Consider the following 21,040-nt stretch of genomic DNA (forward strand, 5'->3'; position numbering starts at 1 on the left):
TCATGGCTGGGTAGAGCACGTGCACGTCTCCATTGACTTTTTGATTCAGCTTCACATGTGAAATACATCCTCCTATGTGTATGCATCTCACTGCTCAGAGTAACAAAGTAAGTGACATTAATGGCTTGCTTAGAAGACCTTTTATCCCACAAATAAACACCTGACAACTGTATATTGAATTTTAACATTTCCATTCACCAAAATATCCCTAAATTCTTGACAAACTGACACAGAACTGCATTGCTTTATTCACCAATGAAATATGGTTACTTCTATGATTAAGTAATTAACTAGAGCTTCACAGTGCAAGGTAAAATAGCAGAAATCCTAATCTGCAGCTCATAATAATGCAAGCCATCTCATTAAAATAACAGTGGCAAGAATACGAATGGGATTACTACATTAAAATGCGGAAGGACTGCAAGACCTGGCTCCAATTTATAGCCTGATCAAGGCCCACTGAAATGAAATGGCAACTTTAATCCATTAGGCATTAAAAATAAAGAAATCGTAATCTCCTCCAGCTGAGAATGCAGGAAGAGAGACTGCATTGTTTGGCAGTGTATGTAGGTCAGTTTTTTTCACCCTAACTGCAATTTTTGACATACCGGTCTTCCCAATCTGTCTTTAAAGGTAATTGCATTACATTATTCCCATATAAATAAAAATAAATAAATAGTAAATATATTTTAAATACAGATTATTTTTATAGTTTTTTTAGTACAAATCTATGTTAGCATTTTCTTTTAACTTTCAAGTACCATGTCATATATATAATATATGTAAAACAGCATATAATTGCAACCTTAAGTGCTAGTGCAACTAGTGTTGAGCAATCCATTTATTTCTATAGCTACAAATCATTTGGGCATATACATTATTTTGTTAACCAGGAAAAGAAGCAATTTTGAGGTTTTCTTAAGATCAGTATGCCATCCAAGGTTTGCATTCAGTTTATAGGGCCTGTAGTGAACAATTCATCAAGGAAAATAGATTTTCCATTCTCTGAAATTTGTATGCTATTGTTCAGAAATGCTGCTATAAGTAATTAATCTTTAAAGGAAGCTTTTGTATCACTGAACAGTACTTATCTAGCAATGCTGTACCATGAAGAAAGCATCTGCCTGCTGTATCTTTGCTACAGAGCTTTTCAGTCCAAGTCTACTCCATGGCTCCACTCATCCTCTCTGTGACAGGGAAAGTATTGACAAGAAGCGACACGGTTACAGTAAATCAGTAAGGAGACCAGCTCCTTGCCACAGACTGAGCTCTGAAAGGGAGGGTCAAATTCACTTCACATTTACGGACAGGAAACCCCACTAGCTGAAATGAACCAGTGAAACTGCAGGCTGAATATATAGCTATCTATATAACTATCATTATAGGCATATGAAGATGAAAGAGCCCCAAGATACAGATCTCTCTCTTTATTTCTAATACACGTTACTAGAATTAGTAGATGTGGTTTAGGTAAAAAAATCCCAGATTTTGCCTTTGTGCAGTGCAGTGACATGCCTATGACACCCTCCCCGGTAAGTGCATCGCTGCATGAAGACTTGTTTTTTTAGGTCTCTCTTTAAAACCTACTGGATGCATCACTGTTTCTTCTTTGCATGTCCCTGTAATTCTAGCTTGCCTTTTTTTTTCTCCTGTGTAACCACCAAATTAAAAGTTTGATAATGCCCCATTCTCTCACTTGAATAATAAGATTTTGCTTCTCATTACAGCTAAATATCTACCACATCAGATTCAATCACTTCCCCCATATTTTTTTTTTTATTGACCCCCTTTTTTTTTTTCCCGACCACACACTTCCCTCCCAAAGCCCCAGTGTATTTTCTTTTTCACCTGACTCCCAGCTATGTTAAGGCTAGCATTAGTGGTACCACTGGCTTGTTTTGTAAATAGCCTCTCTTGACAAATAGGTAAAACCGCAGGTGCCCTCTCCCATTGCCACCAGGATGCGGCCCTGGAGAATGTTACTCTCTAGACAAAGACACTGAAGAGAGGAAACTCAGCGTGGTTGGGTTGCAGCAAGTCAGTCAGGAAACACACAGTTCCCGAGAAGCCTTCATACAGACTATATATACTTTCTAATGCCCGGGAACCAGCCTTAAATTCTTCTGTAAATAAGAACTCTGCAAACCTAAGAAACAGGAGAAAAAAGAGGAGAGAGTTTGTTATTATTTGGTGTCCCTGTATGTCTACTTACTTGTTGTTTGAAAGCATCATTTTAATAACATTGAATGATGAAAAAAAGTAGAATGTTCATTTTTAACCTTATGTGGAAATTTTACTCTCTCCGATTTCGACAATAAACTGAGGTCCATGAGATCTAGAAAAGCCAAACCTTTGCGATCTGTACATGTGTTACGCTTCTTTGAGAGCTATAAACTTCTTCTGATATCTATGAGACATATTGCTAAACAAATACTTTTTAATAAATTTTATCTTGGTTGTTATTCCAGCAGGATGCAAGCAATGTTTTGTATCAATGCAACAAATTCTGTAGTGCTAAAATAACTACACAAATAAAATGATTTCACTTCAAAGCAAACGGCTGAAAATAAGTCACCCTAACTACTATACCACTTCCCCTCATTATTCTATGCTGTAAGGATACAATAGTAACAAACATTGAATATTATCTTTTAAAATGTGTATAGTAAATTATAGAAATAAAATTAAAGATAATTGCAGTACTGTGACAGAATTTTCAGTGGGATATACTTGCTTGCATCAAGACAAAATGGAATTAATCCCACTAGCTAAGCCGAATAGCACAATGTCAAACTGGGAATGATAAATTAAAAAACTGTAAAATAACGGCAAAGCAGGTCCCATACTTATTTTCCATGTTTAGTAGTAAGGGGTAGCGTTAAATGCTCTGAAAATCAGAACAAATCAATATAACAAACAGCATTCCATTTTACTCTGCTCCTAGACTTGGGTGCGGAACTTGGCTGTTCGGACCTCATATTGGGGTAAGACCTGGATGTGCCCCGTTCCCCCCCAGCCAGCCCAGTTCCCTCCAAAGGAGCGCGGGCTCGTGGGCGGGGAGGGAGGGAGGGACGGACGGAGCCCAGGAAAACCCGACCCTTCTCCCACCGCAGGCAGCCTGGAAGCAGGACCGCAGGGCTCCCCGCAGAGTGCGCCTGCCCCACAACTCAGGCAGAGCTGCACCCGGGGCTTAAACCCTCAGGTTGCATCAGAGGGTGGTGATCACAGAACCTGAGCAGCTCTATAAATGTTCTTCAAACTTTCCGCTATTATCCAGACTGCTAACCTTTGTGCCCTGTAAATGTATTTTGAGTTTCCAGTGAGCCTATACAGCAGCAGGAACACATAAGCACTACCAGCCACTCCATGGCATATTCCAGGTCCCTTCTTCAGCAGGCCTTTCTGCCAAGTTAGCTCTCCACAGCGGATACAAGTGTCCAGATACTGAGGCTTCTTGGAAACCAGGTAAGCTTTGGCAAACAGATATGCAATGCCTAGGAAAATAGCAATGAGATTGTCTTTTGTAATAAGTAGGCCAAGGGTTTCGTAGAATACATAAGAAAATAAAGATTAATACACTAAATAACTGCAGTCTCATGCTCTACACATGTCAACGTTACCTATACATATGCTACATATGGAGGAGAGAGTATCTGGTATGCCAAAAAGCAGACGGTAAGATGTTCTTACCCACTCCCTGTGACAACACCACTTCCAATCTTTTCAACGCATTATTGAATTTCAGGGTTTACTCTAACATTCTGAGTCTTTCATCAATTTCGAACAGTAGTCACATGTTTGCCTTGAAAACAGTAAACGCTTAGCACTGTCTTCTATTGGTTTCAGACTCCCATTCACCTCACCTATTTATACTGACAGAAACACAAGAATGGGTAAGATAATTTCTTACACTGGCAAGAGATACAATTTTTTATTGAATGAGAAAAAGAAGCTTGCTTTTTTTTTTCAGTGGGGACCATGATGCTTTATTCCAGTTATGAACAGTTATGCATACTAACTTCTGTCGAAAAAGAAAAGTCACTTGGCTTCTTTTTAGAGGGGATTCAAATAAATTAATCATAAACTTCAACAGAGCACCGCACAACTCAGTTCATGGTAACCTCAAATGAATGCATACGACACATAACCAAATCAAGTGCCTAAAGAAATTTTTAGAATAGCTCACTTGTGGTCTGAATATTGAAATACTAAAGTATTTCAGTATTGAAGTACACTGAAGTATCTGAAAAGTGTTCTTGTAAACCACATGTGCATTATTACCCAAGAACAGCGATGGGATATGGGATTTTCTGGGGAAGAACAATAGCAATTAATGAATTTACATGTCTCTAAATGTCTCCTAAAGTAACTTCTTTATGCGTTTTGGGATCATGTCACTTTGGTTGAGTCTCACTGCATGTCTCCACTGAGAGTTAAACCCAAGTCAAAGGCAGCACTCAAGATACTGAAACAAAGAGGACACCTTCCCTGCAGGTTTCATCACTAGACCAGCCATGCTGTAGAAGTAATTTTTGCCTCTTAAAAATAAAAAAGGTTAGTAAGCAAAAGCTATTTTTGCTTCATTATAGTATGAGAGCAAGAAGCTTGTTCCTTAATGATACCAACAAAAAGATAATGCATCATCAGAAAGCATATTTAAGGGATGTTAATTATAATGTACTCTTTGTAATTTCAACAGAATACCTTTAAAAGCAATGCCTCAATGCTCATGGACATTCTTTAATAAAAGTAAGTTTCTCTGTAACATTCTAGCTTCATGCCACCAAGCCAATATGACTAGTTAGCAATAAAATTATGCCTGAGGGTAAAAAGGCAATTTCAATATGCAGCATTACTTGCCAAAATTTCTAATCTACAGGATTAGATTCTGAATTAACAGACATCAGCCTTACCTCATGAACCCAAACTAAGGATTTATTCTCTTCTTCTCCAAAAAGCAGTTTTATATGGGTGACTTTCAGAAAAATGTCCCTTGCTAGTACAAACTCCCCTTCACATGAAGATACTTTAGTCAAATTTATGCATTATCCATGTAATAAGTGCAGCTTAAACTCTGATTCTTATGAGGCGGGGAAAAAGCTATTCTGAAGGACTTCCCAAAACTCACAGATGTGTCTGTATCTGTGTTCTTCTGCATACTATTTCTCTGTCCAGCCATATGCTGTCTTTTGACTCAGCTGTACCATTCTTTGAGGTCTTGTTATGAAAGGGACTGAGAGCAGAAAACATACAGTTCAGGATCACCAGAATTCTTTCAGCTGTGATCATCCATGCTTTTAAGGCAGAAAATATGCCTATCCTTCTAGCTGCTTCAGCAATAAAACACTCTTAACTGGAAAAAAAGCGCCTAGTTTGCTTGCATCTCATAAAACATCAAAATCAGTCAAATTTAACCTGAGATTTTATTCTACATGGAATCATCTAACGTGGAAAAACAATGGGATCAGCATCTGATCATAGCATCAATGGAAAAAGAACCTGGAGCTCCGTGACACCAGTGTACAAGCTCATTCTCCCGCTCGATTGTCTCTCCCAGCTCAGGAGGCCAGTTGCTGTTCTGTTCTTGGTCCATAAGAAAATCAACGCTCTGCCACACAAGTTCCTGATCTGCTGGCTGCAGATACTCATAATAGGAAAGCAGCATCTGAAGGATTGATGAAAGCCCATGTGCTGCACCTGTGAAGAACAGAAACAGTCAAATCGGAGGGTAGGTTTAGGTCCTACCTCCATCTCATGGCAACTTTCCCTTGGGACCGATTTCCTTGTCAAGTGCTCTTTCATCTTCTTTATGGATAGTGCTTGGAATAGAAGCTTTTTAGGTGCATGACACTATGATTTGTTACTCCTTCTGTCATTTCCAGTTCCCTTAGCCATGCAAAAATACATATGAATTTTTTCTGCTCTCACTCTGATAAGACTGAAACTCAGTGTGTGAAGTTAAATTGAACACTGTTTCAAGACATTATTATTCTTGACACACTACTGCATCTGGACCATTATTGTGAAGTCTTCGTTGAACCCAAACTGAAACTGGACCATAAATGGATATTCCCAGTTACTGACTGACACTGTCAGTCAGATAAAACCTGAATTTCAGTGCAAGAATTATCTGTACCTGCCAGGGTCTGTGGAATAGTACCACTCAGTGACCTCCCCCTCTGCTCCCCTGCCAGAGAACTCACTAACATATGCAAACCAAACTCACACTTTCTGCAGTGTGATACTGTGCCTTGAGAACTTCACTAAGGACCTGCTCGACGGCCTTTCACCACTGCTTCAGATGAGCTCCAACTAAGCTGCCTGTGATGGGCAGGAGCTGACCGTACGCTTGAGTTGCACTGCTATGGCCAAAAAATGCTTTGCGAGTCCCTGCGTGGCAACAGCGGCTAACAAATAAGATCCCCTGATAGTTCGCTCTGGTATCCACACAGGCACGGGTACCAGACCTCTCGCTGCCCCCGCTGGGCAAGGGTAGATTTACCAGGGCAGAATGGAGAAGAGGGAATGAAGCCGCTGCCTGCTGCTCCCCTGACGCAGCACAGGCACCTCTTGCGTTCCCCAGAACTAGGCAGCATCAGTCCTTCTCTCCAGCTCCCAGTCCCACTTAGCAGTTTTTTCAGGTTGCATGGTCCCAACTCATTCAGGAGAAATCCCACACTGCACGTTTTCAGTATTTTATTTCTGAAGCATCTACTGGCTCAGCATCTACACACAGTATCACTCTCAAAGTAGTTGGTGTGTTTTACTCACCAAGATACTCTGTTCCATAGTATGAATACATGAGTGGGAACGGTTTCCTCTTCTTCACCGCATACTGCTTTCCTGATTCTAGTATGGCCAGGCAAATTGATTTTATTTGTGCTGGGGTCAGCACCTAAACAGAAGCATCAAAACAAACATCAGGTCTATTACAATAATTTTCTTTTTTAGACATTTTTCAGAAATCAGCTTTTTGCTGGTGCACAAGACAAAGTACTGCCTTTAATCTTATGAGCATGCCCTAATGTTCATCCTTATTAAGAGTTCCTTACATAAAACGTTAATTTTACATAATGTTTTTCAAAAACAGTTTCATCCCGTCTCAGGAAAGTGATTGTTAAATCTTTAGCTGCACCGATGAGGTGAAAAAAGGCTAAGAGCTCCTGCCTTTCCTTCCCAAATATCACAGAATCATAGAATAGTTTGGGTTGGAAGAGACCTTAAAATGTCATCTAGTCCAACCCCCTGCAATGAGCAGGGACATCTTCAACTAGATCAGGTTGCTCAGAGCCCCGTCCAGCCTGACCTTGAATGTTGCCAGGGATGGGGCATCTACCACCTCTCTGGGCAACCTGTTCCATCAGTCTGATGGAAGCTCACAACAAGCACCAGGCACGCTGTGGAACAAGAGCCTCCACATGGGAGGAAGAGACATTAGAAGAAAGTAAAACAGACGTATAGAAGAAGTAAATGTTACAGGCTTTACCAGGACGTAACTGAGCTAGACAGATTTTTCTCAGACAATATAAAAAAGACGAAGCAAGGAAGAGGTTACTAAATTTTATTGAAAATCAATACTACATATTGTCGTGGTTTAGCCCCAGCCGGCAACTAAGCACCACGCAGCCGCTCGCTCACTCCCCCTCCCACAGTAGGGTGGGGGAGAGAATTAGGAAAAAAAAACCTTGTGGGTTGAGATAAACACAGTTTAATAGGACAGAAAGAAAGAAGGAAACAACAATGATAATACCGACAAAGGAATGTACAAGAACAAGTGATGCCCAATACAGCAATTGCTCACCACCCGGCGATCGACAGCCTGTCCCCGAGCAGCGATTTCCGCCCCCCGGCCAGCTCCAGTTTATGTACTGGGCATGACGTCGGATGGTAGGGAATATCTCTTTGGCCAGTCTGGGTCAGCTGTCCCGGCTGTGTCCCCTCCCAGCTCCCCGTGCACCCCCAGCCTGCTCGCTGGCAGGCCAGCACAAGAAGCTGGACTGTCCTTGACTGCTCAGCAGCAACCCAAAACATCAGCACATTATCAACAGTTTCTCATCCCAAATCCAAAACAGTCTCATACTGGCTTCTGTGAAGAAAACCAGCTCTATCCTGGCTGAAACCAGGACACATATGTGGGTTCAGAAACATCTTAATAAAGGAATCAGGGCTTCTTCCTTCAAGAAAATGCTAAAAAAAAAGGAAGTGCAAGACAGGTCTCTATGAAGAGACACTAGCTATGTTTATGAAACTTTATCATCATGAACAGGTCAACACTGCCTTTAATGCAATCCTAAGAAATGACTAATGCCTTACGCTTAGTGGTGTCAAAAGCAAGTAAGATTGTAAAATAATATATTTCACTAGACATGAATTTTTCCAAGTTACTGACCTAAAGCATTCAGTGAGGAATCACTTTTACAGGTTTTAACTATAGCTCTAATGATAGGCAATTCACTGCAATCATCAGCAATTTCCTCTGTATCAGCCACATCTGTACATTACTGACCAAAACCTAAGTGACTAAAATAATTTAAAATTAATTTATAAATTAGTTAATTAATTAATTTATAATTTAAAATAATTTTTTGAAGTAGTGTTTTGACTTTAGGGGAACGCCTGTATGGCAGCTGTACTAAGAAAAAAAAAAGGCAAAATGAAGCAGAAAAAAGAAAAAGGCTGTAGGAATAGCTTTGACAAGATAAACAGTAATCCTAAAACTAACTGAAATATCAAGATAATGTCTTTAAAATGTTTCTGAACACATTTGGTTTTGCTATAACTTGTATTATCATGGGATTTACAATTACTTCTTCAAGTTTAAAAAGTACTGCTAGCATTAAGTATGGAGGCAACACCTGTTATCAACTATATTCTCTCATTTGACGTGTAAAAGATGCTACGGATAATTAACGTCACTTAGAACCTGACTGAAAACAAACGGCTATCTTACCTTGTTCCCTGATAACAAGGCGTTTTATTACAGCTTTTCCAAATGACTATGATATTTGTGCAACCCGGAGAACAACCTACTTCTGATCTTGACTAGTGTTCTATAATGTTACTGCAGCCGAAGTAAATAAGCTGTTAACATCTGGAGACTTCACTCATTTCCAGTCATTTTTAAATAGATTGTTTTAGCTTCACTGAATTTAAAGAAACGGTTTAAATCCTAAGCAAACAAGGAGATTAGAGACATGGTGAGACACACCGCATTCTCTCCAGAGCTCTTTTTACTGTCTCAGTTTGAGACCTAGTCCTCCAAATCCTATACTTTGTAAAACGATTAGTAAGGTAACCCTTTAAAAATAAATGTGGAGAACATCTCCTAGTTGTGATTCTGGAAGGTAAAGGCACACTGATTAGAAAAATCATAATCAGTTCATTTTCTGTATGTAATGGTTTCTTTACTTAATAAATCAACTGGTTTTCAATACAATCCATGTTTTGCTAAGCTTATTTTTATGTTCAGTGCATTTAATTTTTAAATTGAATTAATGACTATTTTTAAATGCTGATTGTGTATTTTAAATTGATTTAAACTTCTACCCAAATCCAGCCTTGCACAATGCTGCATAAGGAAGTATCAGCTAGCAAGAAATGCATTGTTCACCATTTTTAAATATAAAGTGTAAAAAGTCAAACACTTAAGCGCTATGATTACTTAAGTGTTTAGATAGAGTACCCTTTTGGCTGGCATAATGAACTATGCTAAAGAATATCACCTATTTTTCAGAACGCAAAAAAAGCCCACATGTACAGCTAGATGAAAAATGATTATTTAAAATCATGATTAGAATGGATGACAGAAATCAACCCATCCTGACCCCCTTCCACAAAGGAAATGGAAAAGAAGACAACCTGTATATCTTGAAAACAACCTTCCCTCTGGCCACTTGGACTGACTTACCTACTTAAGACTACCTACTTAAGGCAGGTAGGAGATATGTCCTAACTAATAGCTAAATAGAAAATTTTTGTGCTGACTCCAAATATCTCTTGGACTGTGCCTCAATCCACAGTCATTGCAGGGCTGCTGCCTGTCTTCCAAAACACTTAAATATGAAGGATTTGTATTTGATCCCTATTCTAGGAACCTGTTGGCTGGAACAGAGACCCTCACTTACCATCATGATTAGTGGCCTTCTGAAGGTTGAATGATCAGAGATCCCATTTAAGATCTCCATCAGCTTGCTACATTTTATTTCAACCAAATCTGTGTTAAAACCTCCTCACATTTCTTCCATCTTGCCAAGAAATAAGATCTGTGGCTTGTAATAAAACAGCTGTAATAAAACAGCTAAAAACTTATGACCAAAACAACAATCATAGAATACATTAATCATAAACAGAGATGGTGTAGCCGTGGTTCTACAAAGTTCATTCTCATTTCAGAGTAGTTGCAATGCCTCCTTGCCCCTGGGAATTACTGAAGCAGTATGTTTAATTAGGGATGGCAAAGAAATAGACTGATCATCCCAAAGGCTTTGAAAGGATAAATTGCATACTGATAACACATCCTCTGGTGAAAGCTGTCAGATGCTTTGATGAAGAATAAAGCCAATGAGAATATGCTACTCAGAAAAAAATTTCATGCTTGAGATAGCTACATTTTTTGAGAAACTTCTTGAATGTCATTTAATATGCGCTAGCTACACTGTAGGTGAAAGTATTCTTTATCATGTCACTTAGCCAGAAGACTGCTGACACTAAGAGATATATTGCTGGTGGTTTAATATTTCAGCTAACCCTTTTTGTATTTTTAAAGATGCCACAACCTGTCCCATCACATTAGAAGTGTTCATTTTAGTCTCTTCACTAGACTGAAGTTTGGAATACATGCATTCCACTTTTCCCCTGCAATTTCCATTACCAATTGGTCAGTGGAGTTCTTTATTTTCAGTTTTAAATCATTGTCCAGTGATGCTGTGTGCTGTTAAATCTGTTCCACTCACAATGGTGACGGCTGCATTCCCACAAAGCTTTTACTTTAAGCACAACACTTAAGCAGCACTATAATACTTAGTATTTGTACTGCTGTCTGTGCCTAGGAGCCCTACTTATAATTGAAAAAGCCACTGGGATTGTTTCTAAAGTCTCTCCATTTTTCTCTTGTGCCACTGCAGACAATATGCCGTCTCCCATTAAAGCACTCCACAAATTTGTGAATTATTTAAGGCAGGTACTTTATTCAGTAAATCCCTGTTAAAAGTCAGCAAGGAAGTGCTACGTCTACAGCAATCACAGAGCACTGTCCTTTTTTGTTGTTAGCAGTCTTTCTCAGTCTGAGATTGTTTAGTTTGAAGTAAATCATTTTACAACTCCTTTTAATCTACTAAGGTTTCATTATATATTGGTTATGACAATGCTAGGCTCTAGATATGTGTTTCAAAAAACTGTAGACAGAAACCTTGACCTTGAGGATTAGGCAGAAAGAGGCAGGACTAGCTCTTCTTTGCTTCTGATTATAGTAACATTAGCACTTCATCATTCCTCTGAATGCTTGCTACAAGCCCCTTGGCTCATGAGTTGCCTTTTGAAAATCACTGCTACATAAAACTGCATACAGTGTTGAGTATATTTGACAACTGTAAGCTTTTAATACTTTTGAAAGATCTGCATTTACTTTCTTAGAGCTCTTTCCTGTATGTAAGTAACAGAAAGCATTACTGAATGCCAAGTATCTTTATCTTTTTATAGATGCATCATTACTTTTAGAAGGTAACAGCTACAGTTACATTATTGTGGAAAAAGCCTTCCTCTATGCATATAAATTTTTTTAATATGCATCTAACACATCAAACCTTTCTCCATCACACTTCTAAAAAGCCATTTATATGAATTTGATCATACACTTTTTCTGATGCTGTAGAAAGTGTCAAAAATAAGCTGAAGAAAATGGATCAGTCTACAAATAACCTAACAGAAGCTTTGCTATTAGTTTCCTATGCTGGAAGCCCAGAAGAGGGAGCTTGTGAATTAGTTAACATACTCAAAAATGCTGTTAAAAGAAAATACACACGACTGTGTTCAGCAGGACAGCTGACTCAAGCAGAAAGATGCTGGAGCCAACTTGGCAATTTAATGATACCTTACTGCACTGCGTGATGTTTAAGTTCACTCCTTAAGCTTGACCTTTTTCTAACAAAGACAGGGGCTGGGATTGTTCAGGGACCTTTCCATGCAATGTCATGGCCTGTTTTTTTTTTCTTTCAGGTGATGATGCTAACACCTGAAGCTGTGGAAGAGTGGCAGGTAGAGAGGGGTCTGCCTCCCCTTAGTGTTATTCCAGTTTGATTGATGTACCTCTCCTGCAGCACAGTGGGAAGCCTGGCTCCAAGTGCACCGCTGTCAGCTTTCCTGATGAGCAGTGTCAAGTAAACCCTTCTTTTAAAATAAAATTGTTTTAAAATATCCTGAAAACTTTGTTCAAGAAATTGGATTAGTTCCTGAAGTACCACCGATACTGTTGCTAATGCAGTTGTTTCATGCTGTAACAGCACCATGAATAGTACTTTCCAGAGAGCATATTTTCCCAAATTTCTCATATTAACACAACTACACAACAGTGTGTGTGGACTCAGCACAGCTACTAATATGATTGTGTCAGTTCATTGAAAAATGGTACTTGACTGCAATCTTGAGTAAAACAGACCACTATAGATCCCATTAGTATTGCTGGTTTTTAACATGTAAATTTGGGGTTTTTTGAGGCTTGCTCTTTGCCTCAGCAGCGAGGAAACAGCAATGTCTGTCCTGTCCGTCACTAATCATGAGTCCTGTCAGAAACTGAAGACTGCATTTATTCTTGATGAATCAGATTACTGGTAGAGAAGACAATACAGCGCTTGTGTTATTGCTAACAGAGTACAAAATTTCCACAGGTCTCACTTGCCAGGACCGTGTAGCACTGAACCCGTCAAATCCTGCTGCTAAACCTGTCCTTCAGAAGGCGAAAATTTCAGACACAGCTGCAAATGTAGCGTTGCAGAGAAAGACGGAGCACAACTGTTACTGTAGCTTGGAGGCTGCCCGGGAGCAGCTGGTGCTGCTACACAGTCAAATGCAATGAGCATCTCTATTCGCTGCGTCTCAACTTAAAACACCGGAGAGTTTCAAGGAAAAACAGCAATCGGTCTTTCTTCAAGCTCCCCCTGCCCTGGGTCAGTGAACAGAGGGAAAACATGAGTTTCTCCAGTTATGTTCTGTTCCTCTTTCCTATCTATCTCCCCCCAGCCAGTTAATGACAGGCCCCAACAACTCTCATGCAGACCGCCACCAGGGTCTGGTTGGATACAGCTACCTAGTTCTAATACAGTGGCTCTCCTAGGTCTTGGGAAGGAAACAAGAGGTCACCCTCTTCACTTGAAGAAAGGAGGGAAGCACAACCCCCCTGCTCTCTGCTGCTGGAGAACTGAAGCAGGAAGGATGTCAAGGAACAGGTCTGAGAGCAGAGCAGTTCAGACAACGAGCATGACTAAGGAGGTATCAGCCTGCCTGTTGAAGAGCTTATGTGCTGGTCAACAGCAAAGACAGCACGGAATTGCTCAGGAGGACGAGTCCCATCACAGAAGTGAGGTACCCCGTGATGTATTCCTGCGTTAGAACCCCAGCTGCATCTTCTCCTCTGCGTAGTGGAGGGTTAGAGTTACCACAGAGCACCAACAATTTAATTGCAAGCATCTCTCCCTAGAATTGCACCTAAATTCAAGAGCATGAAAAGATGAAAAGACTGTTCAAAACCAGTAAAAATATAATTGGCAAATTAACTGAGAAACAAACCCAGTGTTGCCTGGAGAGGCTTGTTTCTACATTGCAGAATTCTACCCCAACTTTTTTCAACAAATGAGTAAAAATCTTCTTTTATCCTTTATTATTATTCACCAGCCTTACAATGCATGGCCAAAATTCGTAATTCATTCCCAGACCCTGGGAACTGGCCAAAGTGGATGTATCGATAATCACATTTCTGTAATCCAAATCCTTGTTTGGATCTCCTGCATGTCAACCACTCCTCCACCAGACATCGGAGCAGTTTATGACAGCTGCAAATGAGTCAGAGATTAGTGCTGCACGGATACTGCTTCCTTCCATCTATGCTCCCCACACAGGTAGGAGCAAGATTATTCATGTAAAAACCTCTTCATCCGTGGGAAATCCTTTGACTGTTTAGTTTCAGTCAGAAAGTACATCAGTACACAAGTCCTGCAGTTAGCTTATGCCAAAACTGCAGCATGGAGCTGTCATTTCCTGATGGGAGATCTATCCTTCTGCACTCCAGATGCGTGTCCCTGACAATTCTGCGTTATGATGATAAACATCTTCCAAGCTGGACACCTTGCACTCTGCACCAGTGTGTTCTAGCTGTGCTGCCCCAGGATCCCATCCCATTTTTTACACTAGTAAGCATGAACACCTGCTCTGCCCATGTATTTTGGATCAGCTTACTTCCCCTTAACAGCAGGTCTGCTGGTTCACTGGAAGGGAATCCATGCCTTTATCTGTTCCACAGACATTTATTGTTGTAGAAAAGCTACCACAGTGCTTGAAGTGGTTGATGTATGCAACCTATGCAGAGGCATAAGAAGTACCATCCATTCTTCCAGCTTCAGAGCAGCAGGAAACAGGATTCATGAAACAGCCTTTGCAAAAGATAAAAACTGTAACATCGATGACAGAACCTCCCCGAACATTACAGTAACCATGGCAGTGCTTTTAGTCTGAACTCAAAAATGAAGCAAATCCAGTTTAATTGTGCACCACCACTTGCTACTGGGAACTTAGGCAGACTGCTCCTTGGAAAAATTAATTTATTAGTGTTTGTACACATCTGCAGGTCAACACGAAATGGGCAGAACTTGATCTTGAGTCAGTCAATAAAAACTAATATTTTTTCACAAGAAAGTTGACCTAGGCTTAGAGTTCTACGAATGAAAATGGCAACTGTATCTAGAAACCGAAGAAAGCTGTTAAACCATATTTTAAGATGTCCTGAAGGTCTCCAGAAAGAACTGAACACTTTCATTCCTTCATTCCTTTACTTCACCTGGGAAGGAGAGCACTCAGCATCTGACAGGGTGCTGATCTAATAAAATGTAATCTGTTTACTTCTGAGGAGTATAAATGTGCAAAGAGAAATGGGACCTCTTAAGATTATGAATTGTACTGCTGCCAAGTTCACGAAGACATAGTTAATTCTGAAGATGTCACTAAATACAGAAGTGAAATCAAGCACTGGAAAGCACTGTTGCAGGGGTAAGAGGAAGTGAGGACATCTCTGGTTCATCTCCAACATCTAAGCTCTGAGAAACTCAGTCTACTTTTCTATGGGAAACTGATAATACCTGTAAAGTTCCTTTAAACTGATGTTTGGTTAAAAACATCACAGGGTCAAGAGCACTGTGTATCACTTCATACATCTGACTTAAAACCTTACTGCTGTAGGGATCCCTTTGGGAGAGGCTATGCGCTTGGCGGCTGGCTAGCTCTCATGTTCCTTGTCTGTGCCGGGAAGGGCCAGCTGGGTGCCTCATTGCAAAAGGTGCCACAAAACAGAGACAGGTTGGTGTAACTGGCCCTGTGAGAGAGCTAAAGGGGGTAAAGAGAGAGGGAGGGAGAGATAAAAGACTGAAAGAGTTCCTGGGCCCCATAGGCTATGTTAACTAGCTGTGTCTGAAGAGGATGATCTACATCCACATTCAGTGTGGTACTGGCCTGGAGAAAACAGTCAGCAGTTTGCATACAGCATATTCAGATGACTAAATGTTTTTCTACTGCACCCTTCGCTGAGGTATCTCTCTGACCAAATTACTACACAGAACCTGTACGGGCACAAAACCTCTTATCGGTTGCCAGCTTATTGTAAGTACCATTTTCATGCTGCAACTGTATATAGCATTAAAGCTTCACTTGTTTCAACAATAGTAATTATGTTGCTCACGTGAGATCACCAGAAAAGGTGAATAAAACTAAAACATTACACTGAAAGCAACTACTTAATACAATAAATAAAAAGTACAGGATGGGGACAGAGAAAGATTGATTGCTAGTTCCTTGACAATATCTCTACAGACGTTCATAGTTCAATTAATCTTAAGTAATACCCTCATCTTAATCACTCAGAGTGACAGAAAAGGAAAAGAGCTTTTTTAGTCTCCTGCAGTATTTATTTTTTTCAATTTGTCAAAGTCATTTCACCTATTAGATCATTCATATGGCTTTTAATATCAAAGTCCTCATTGACCTGAATGAGTCTTGACTTGGAGGTTGTTACTCCTGGCAAGTATTCTGTAAGAAATGCTGGAAGGTTTACCAGTTGGTGTAATATCTAACATAGATAATAAAAGTGGAGTAATTTCATGACTCCAAGGAATGGAGACCAATAATTCACTTTGTAACAAGGTCAATAAACCAGGGTTTCTATGCCATGTAATTATTCTTGCAAATTCTTGTTATTCAATGTCTTGCCAATAACACCGCAGGGCTGGCTCACAGTCTGTTGAGACCGATAATAATTTTGTCCGAGGCAGAAGTCTTTGAAGACTGAGACTACAAGAATATGACGTACTTGACAGAGTAAAATGCTGACCTTGCTTGCAGAAGCTGAGCAGAGAAACCTAATAGACACAGCTAAGCAAACATCTGACTCTTCAGGGATTGATCCTACTCACATTTTAGTCAATTTGGAGGGAAGTGACTAGCAGATGCATTCTTTTTCATTGCTTTACACCAATGTGGAGTGCATGACTTACATGCAATAAAAGTATTTGGTTTTTTTTCATATTTTTTCTTCAATTCAAGGCTGTGTACACTCTATGCTTCTATTGAATAAAGCTGTATTTATAAGCAGTAGTTTTCCTTGGAACTCCTAGAAGAATTTTGCTTCATGTCAACAAATATTCTCAAGGAGATTGTTTCTTGTGATGAGCTTGGCAATATACCATCTTCCATAGCTAAGAGAAAGAGGATTAAAAATTTCAGTCGAGGTATGAGTCACCACTCCCCTGCAGCTAGAATTAAAAAAAATGGTTTATGTTTTGTGTTGAGGCAGAGCTTTACACTCTTGCTGTAAAGCTTTGCTACTGCAAATATGTTGTTTGAGGAAAAACCTAGCAATAAATGAAATATTGCAGTTTATATATCCAGCATCAAAATGTACTGGACAGAACTATTTGATCTCGCTCAATATTCTGTTTAACAGGAATTCATTTGCCTTTCAAGCTGTTATGCTAGGTCATGGTTCACAGATGCAGCTGTGATTGTAGGACACAGGTAAAATTTCCAGTGGGAAATTTTTTCTGTAAGGACTATAGGTTTGGGCCTGGAGTAGACCTGTCAAAAACATTTTATCATTTTTCAACTAATCAAATATTACAATGTAAGCAACTGCACATCCATTTACTTCTACATATGAAGCGGGCTGCTGGGTATCATAATTTATTTGTTCCTCCTTTTTTTGACTTCCTCAGAGTTTTGTTTAGCATTGTTCACGTGGCTGCAACTCACAAAATACGCCAGGTACATGTGAAACACAGGAAGACAGAGACTTCATTCTATACATTATTAAGCAGCCTTATGTTTTTTCCTCTTCATCTTAAAGATACTGAATTCCTCAGCTTTTATCATCATCCAGTCCTCCTATCTTCCTCATGCGACAATTCCCAGTCTACCCCTAGCGCCTTTAGGCTTGTTTTACAAGTGTTCAGACCTCCCTCCTCTATACAAGTGAGCATATGTCATTCACAGGCTTAGCAAGCTAAATAAGAAAACAGACATGCCTCCTCAAAGCCTCATGGCAGAAGTGTCAGAAAGAAAAAAAAAAAGGTGGGGGAGGAGAGTGGCTGAGAGGAGAGACTGATGCAAAGCATCCATTTTGTGCTCTTCTACCCAAACCCAAACCCCAGCTATTTTGTTCCCAAATCAGAACCAAATGTGCTGATTGCTAATGAATTCTGCTACAGAAAGTAGCATTTGGAAAACTAGTCATAGCTTGTCACTGTGCTAAACTTGCAGAGATGAACTCTAGAAGAAAAGAAAAACAAAATAATATTATTTTCTTCATCTGTGTCAAATTAAGGTTCAAGAAAGAGAACACAGTTGCTGACAGTTAGAGGCTCCCAATTGCAATGCTTTCAATGTTTGTTTTTTTCTTCCAATTTACAAGCAATAAAAGCTTGGGTTTATGTATTAAGATGTTACATAGGGATGCATGGAATGAATGCCCTGATAGTGGCTATATAATACGTGCCCAGTTATAACAGTTCAATACCTTAGAGGAGTCCTTGACCTTCTCAAAAATCTTACACTCATGGAAGAGAAGGACCTAAATTATATGTGACAATTTGCATAGTGCTGTGAACAGCTCAGTGAAAATCTCTGCTTAGTGTATTGCAGCACTGTAGAAGGCAAACAAAAAGTGTTAGGACACAAGAATAATACTGAAATAGTTATTAAAAAGCTACTTTTGTAGTCATTGCTTTGTTATTTCTTCTGATATTTCTCCAGGTTTGTTCCCCCTTTATCAAAATAAAATAATAAAGCAGAAACAGATATTTTAAGGACAAGTAAGAGATTATCCTAAGAAGCGAGGCTAAAAAGAATGCAACATTTATTTTCTGTACAGGAGGTAATTAATGTGATAAAGAACATAAAAAATTGTTTTTTCTTGCAATATAAGAACAAAAAGATTGATCGTGAAAAGCAGCAAGTTTAAAGACAAAATGTCTCTGCTCACCCAAGACTCAAGTAAGCTAGGGAATTTAGTTCTGCAAAATGTATCTGAGCACACTTGCACTGGGGAATTTTAACAAACCAAATGAACCTCTCTATAATTAAGGTGAGAATTTTTAAAAAAGATTTTTGGGTTAACTGCCAGAAATGCCCCACCACTCCGATTGAATTAAATTTACAATTCTTCAGATCTTGTGTTCTTTACATAAACTTTTTTCACCTTTCGACTTACCAAATATTTCAATGTACGAACATTTATTCCTGACAGATGTTGTAAGGCCAAGTCACACAATCAACTCCCAAACCTCAGCCCAAGAGCTCTAGAAGAAAGGTAAACCCTTGTGCTCCAGAGCATAAAGCCAGTCCTTAAAAAATGCAGGCTAGGCGTGTTATCGACAACACATTTCAAAATTACCTTCCACAGACATTCGTGCAGTTACTCTTGAGTCATCTAGTACTGGTACAAGATAGTAAATCGGATGGAGCATCAGAAACAAATACTGAAGAAGAAAAATTTGTTTGTATACTACTATGCGCCTCACTGCAAGTGGAAGCATTCAACTTTTTGGACAAAGTCCATATTGTGCTGTACATAACCCAGTTCGAAAACTGTTACTCAGAGCTGCTCTGCAATTAGTGTGTGTCTGCCAAGCAGGAACAGTTTCTTTCCATGCTTACGCTTCAGCTGACCAAGAAACAGTGACTTTGGAGCCTGGAGTTTGGGGCACTTCCCTGCAGGCCTTGCTCTGAAGAACATTTGAGGATTTTACATAAGTAATTTCAATCAGAGCTGTAATAAAAGAGACCTGCTCTAGCTATCAGCACACTCGGCTTAGAGGCATCAGCTTAAATTCTTGCACTGTGTCAGAAAGAGGAGGGATGTGAATTTGAATTGCCAGGTTGGTGATGAAATCTCAAGGTTATTGCACATAAAAAAGAAGAGACTATGACCCTCACTTGGACTGTAATTTGCTCAGAGCCCAGTCTGGTCTTAAAACCTGTAACGGTGATGAGAGGTGAACACATTCTGCCCTTGCTAATGGGAGAAGACATGACGCTTCGTTCACTTTTACTTCACAGAAGGCCAGACCCTTCCTGGGGCTCTGTGAGAAGAGCACTTCTAGCAAACTGGGAGACTGCAGCAGGGAGAGAGGAGCTTGGTGGGATGTGCTCCCCAGCTGCAGCTATACAGCCTCCTTTGGAGGAGGTAGAGGTGAGTTACACAGGTGAGATGGAATGCAAACTGCTAGTACTGTGGGAAGGCAACCAGAAGGAGTTGCATAAACACCGTACGGAAAAGAGTACACTATAAATCTGGACCAGAGCTCTATGGATGGCGAGTGATGCAGCTGCTGCTTATCAATTTTGGTATGGCTTATGTGCCCCACAGCGCAGCACTCTCAGCATTTGCATGCCTATCAAAAGATGCCCAGAAGACTTCAGGAGCATAAACTAGGTGCCTTGGACATCTAGGCATATCCAACCCTAGTCACCAGCAGGGGAAAGTTGTGACTACAAAACTTTTGGATCTTGGCATCCAGAGGGTGTTTTAGGCAATGGAAAAGCCTGAAGAATCATAGACAGTGAATCCGTAATATCTCTGCTGGGTGGTACAGCTGTGTAGGCAGTCCAAAATTTCACTGACCTTCTGGATGCCATGTTGTATTAACCTTTATCAGGACTGGTTATGACTTTTCATTCCCACGCAGAAAAAATGCAAAGAAACGTAACGTTAATTTACATTAAAGTAATCGTAAAACTCCAATGCGCTATCATGTTACATCCAGATGTACAAGCAATGATGCAGCACACATGAAGACAACAGAAGAGCAACTCAGGGCCTGTCATGTTCAGCGTACTTGAACCTCAGTTTCTTCCTAGCATAGAGGGTAAGTATCATAGATAATTCTCCCCAGACACATGTGCTTGTACTGCTAAAAATAAACCTTGGTTTAGCTCATTTTTTAATCTCTTGAGCTGTTTTCATACTTTCCCTCTGCCTGTGTATGGTATTTGGCACTTGTCTCAGTTTAAAAGCCAAAGCAATTCTTATCCAGTGAGCTGCCTCTTCTGGATCATTAATGAAGATAATAAATAAGGCTGGTGCCTGCATCAGTCCTTTATTAGAAGTTACGATTATCTTTGCTTGTGGTCTTCCAGCCAATTCCAAATCTACAAAGTCCCCATCCAAGACAGCATGAATTAAGTTTTCAAGGAAGATTATCTTTGAGACTGCATCAAAAGCCCTATTCAAATGCAAACAGGGTATTGGCTAGTGCTCTTTCATCAGCCACTAATTGTATAATTCTGTTAT

The 21,040-nt window shown here is 39.8% G+C and overlaps 1 protein-coding gene across 1 annotated transcript in view; it reads right to left on the bottom strand.

Moving 5' to 3' along the window:
• Positions 1-1,341: 1,341 nt before the first annotated feature.
• Positions 1,342-21,040, bottom strand: part of LANCL3 (LanC like family member 3) — a 33,964-nt gene continuing 14,265 nt past the window's right edge. The window contains exons 2-5 of the mRNA XM_081997776.1: positions 6,772-6,895; positions 5,500-5,697; positions 3,287-3,494; positions 1,342-2,146 (exon numbers count right to left, since the gene is read on the bottom strand). Of these exons, the coding sequence (XP_081853902.1) occupies positions 1,987-2,146; positions 3,287-3,494; positions 5,500-5,697; positions 6,772-6,895 (690 nt within the window). The 3' untranslated portion in view covers positions 1,342-1,986. The remainder of the gene's footprint in view (positions 2,147-3,286; positions 3,495-5,499; positions 5,698-6,771; positions 6,896-21,040) is intronic.

Source organism: Phaethon aethereus, assembly GCF_964289735.1.
Source record: "Phaethon aethereus genome assembly, chromosome: 1".
NCBI lineage: Eukaryota > Metazoa > Chordata > Aves > Phaethontiformes > Phaethontidae > Phaethon > Phaethon aethereus.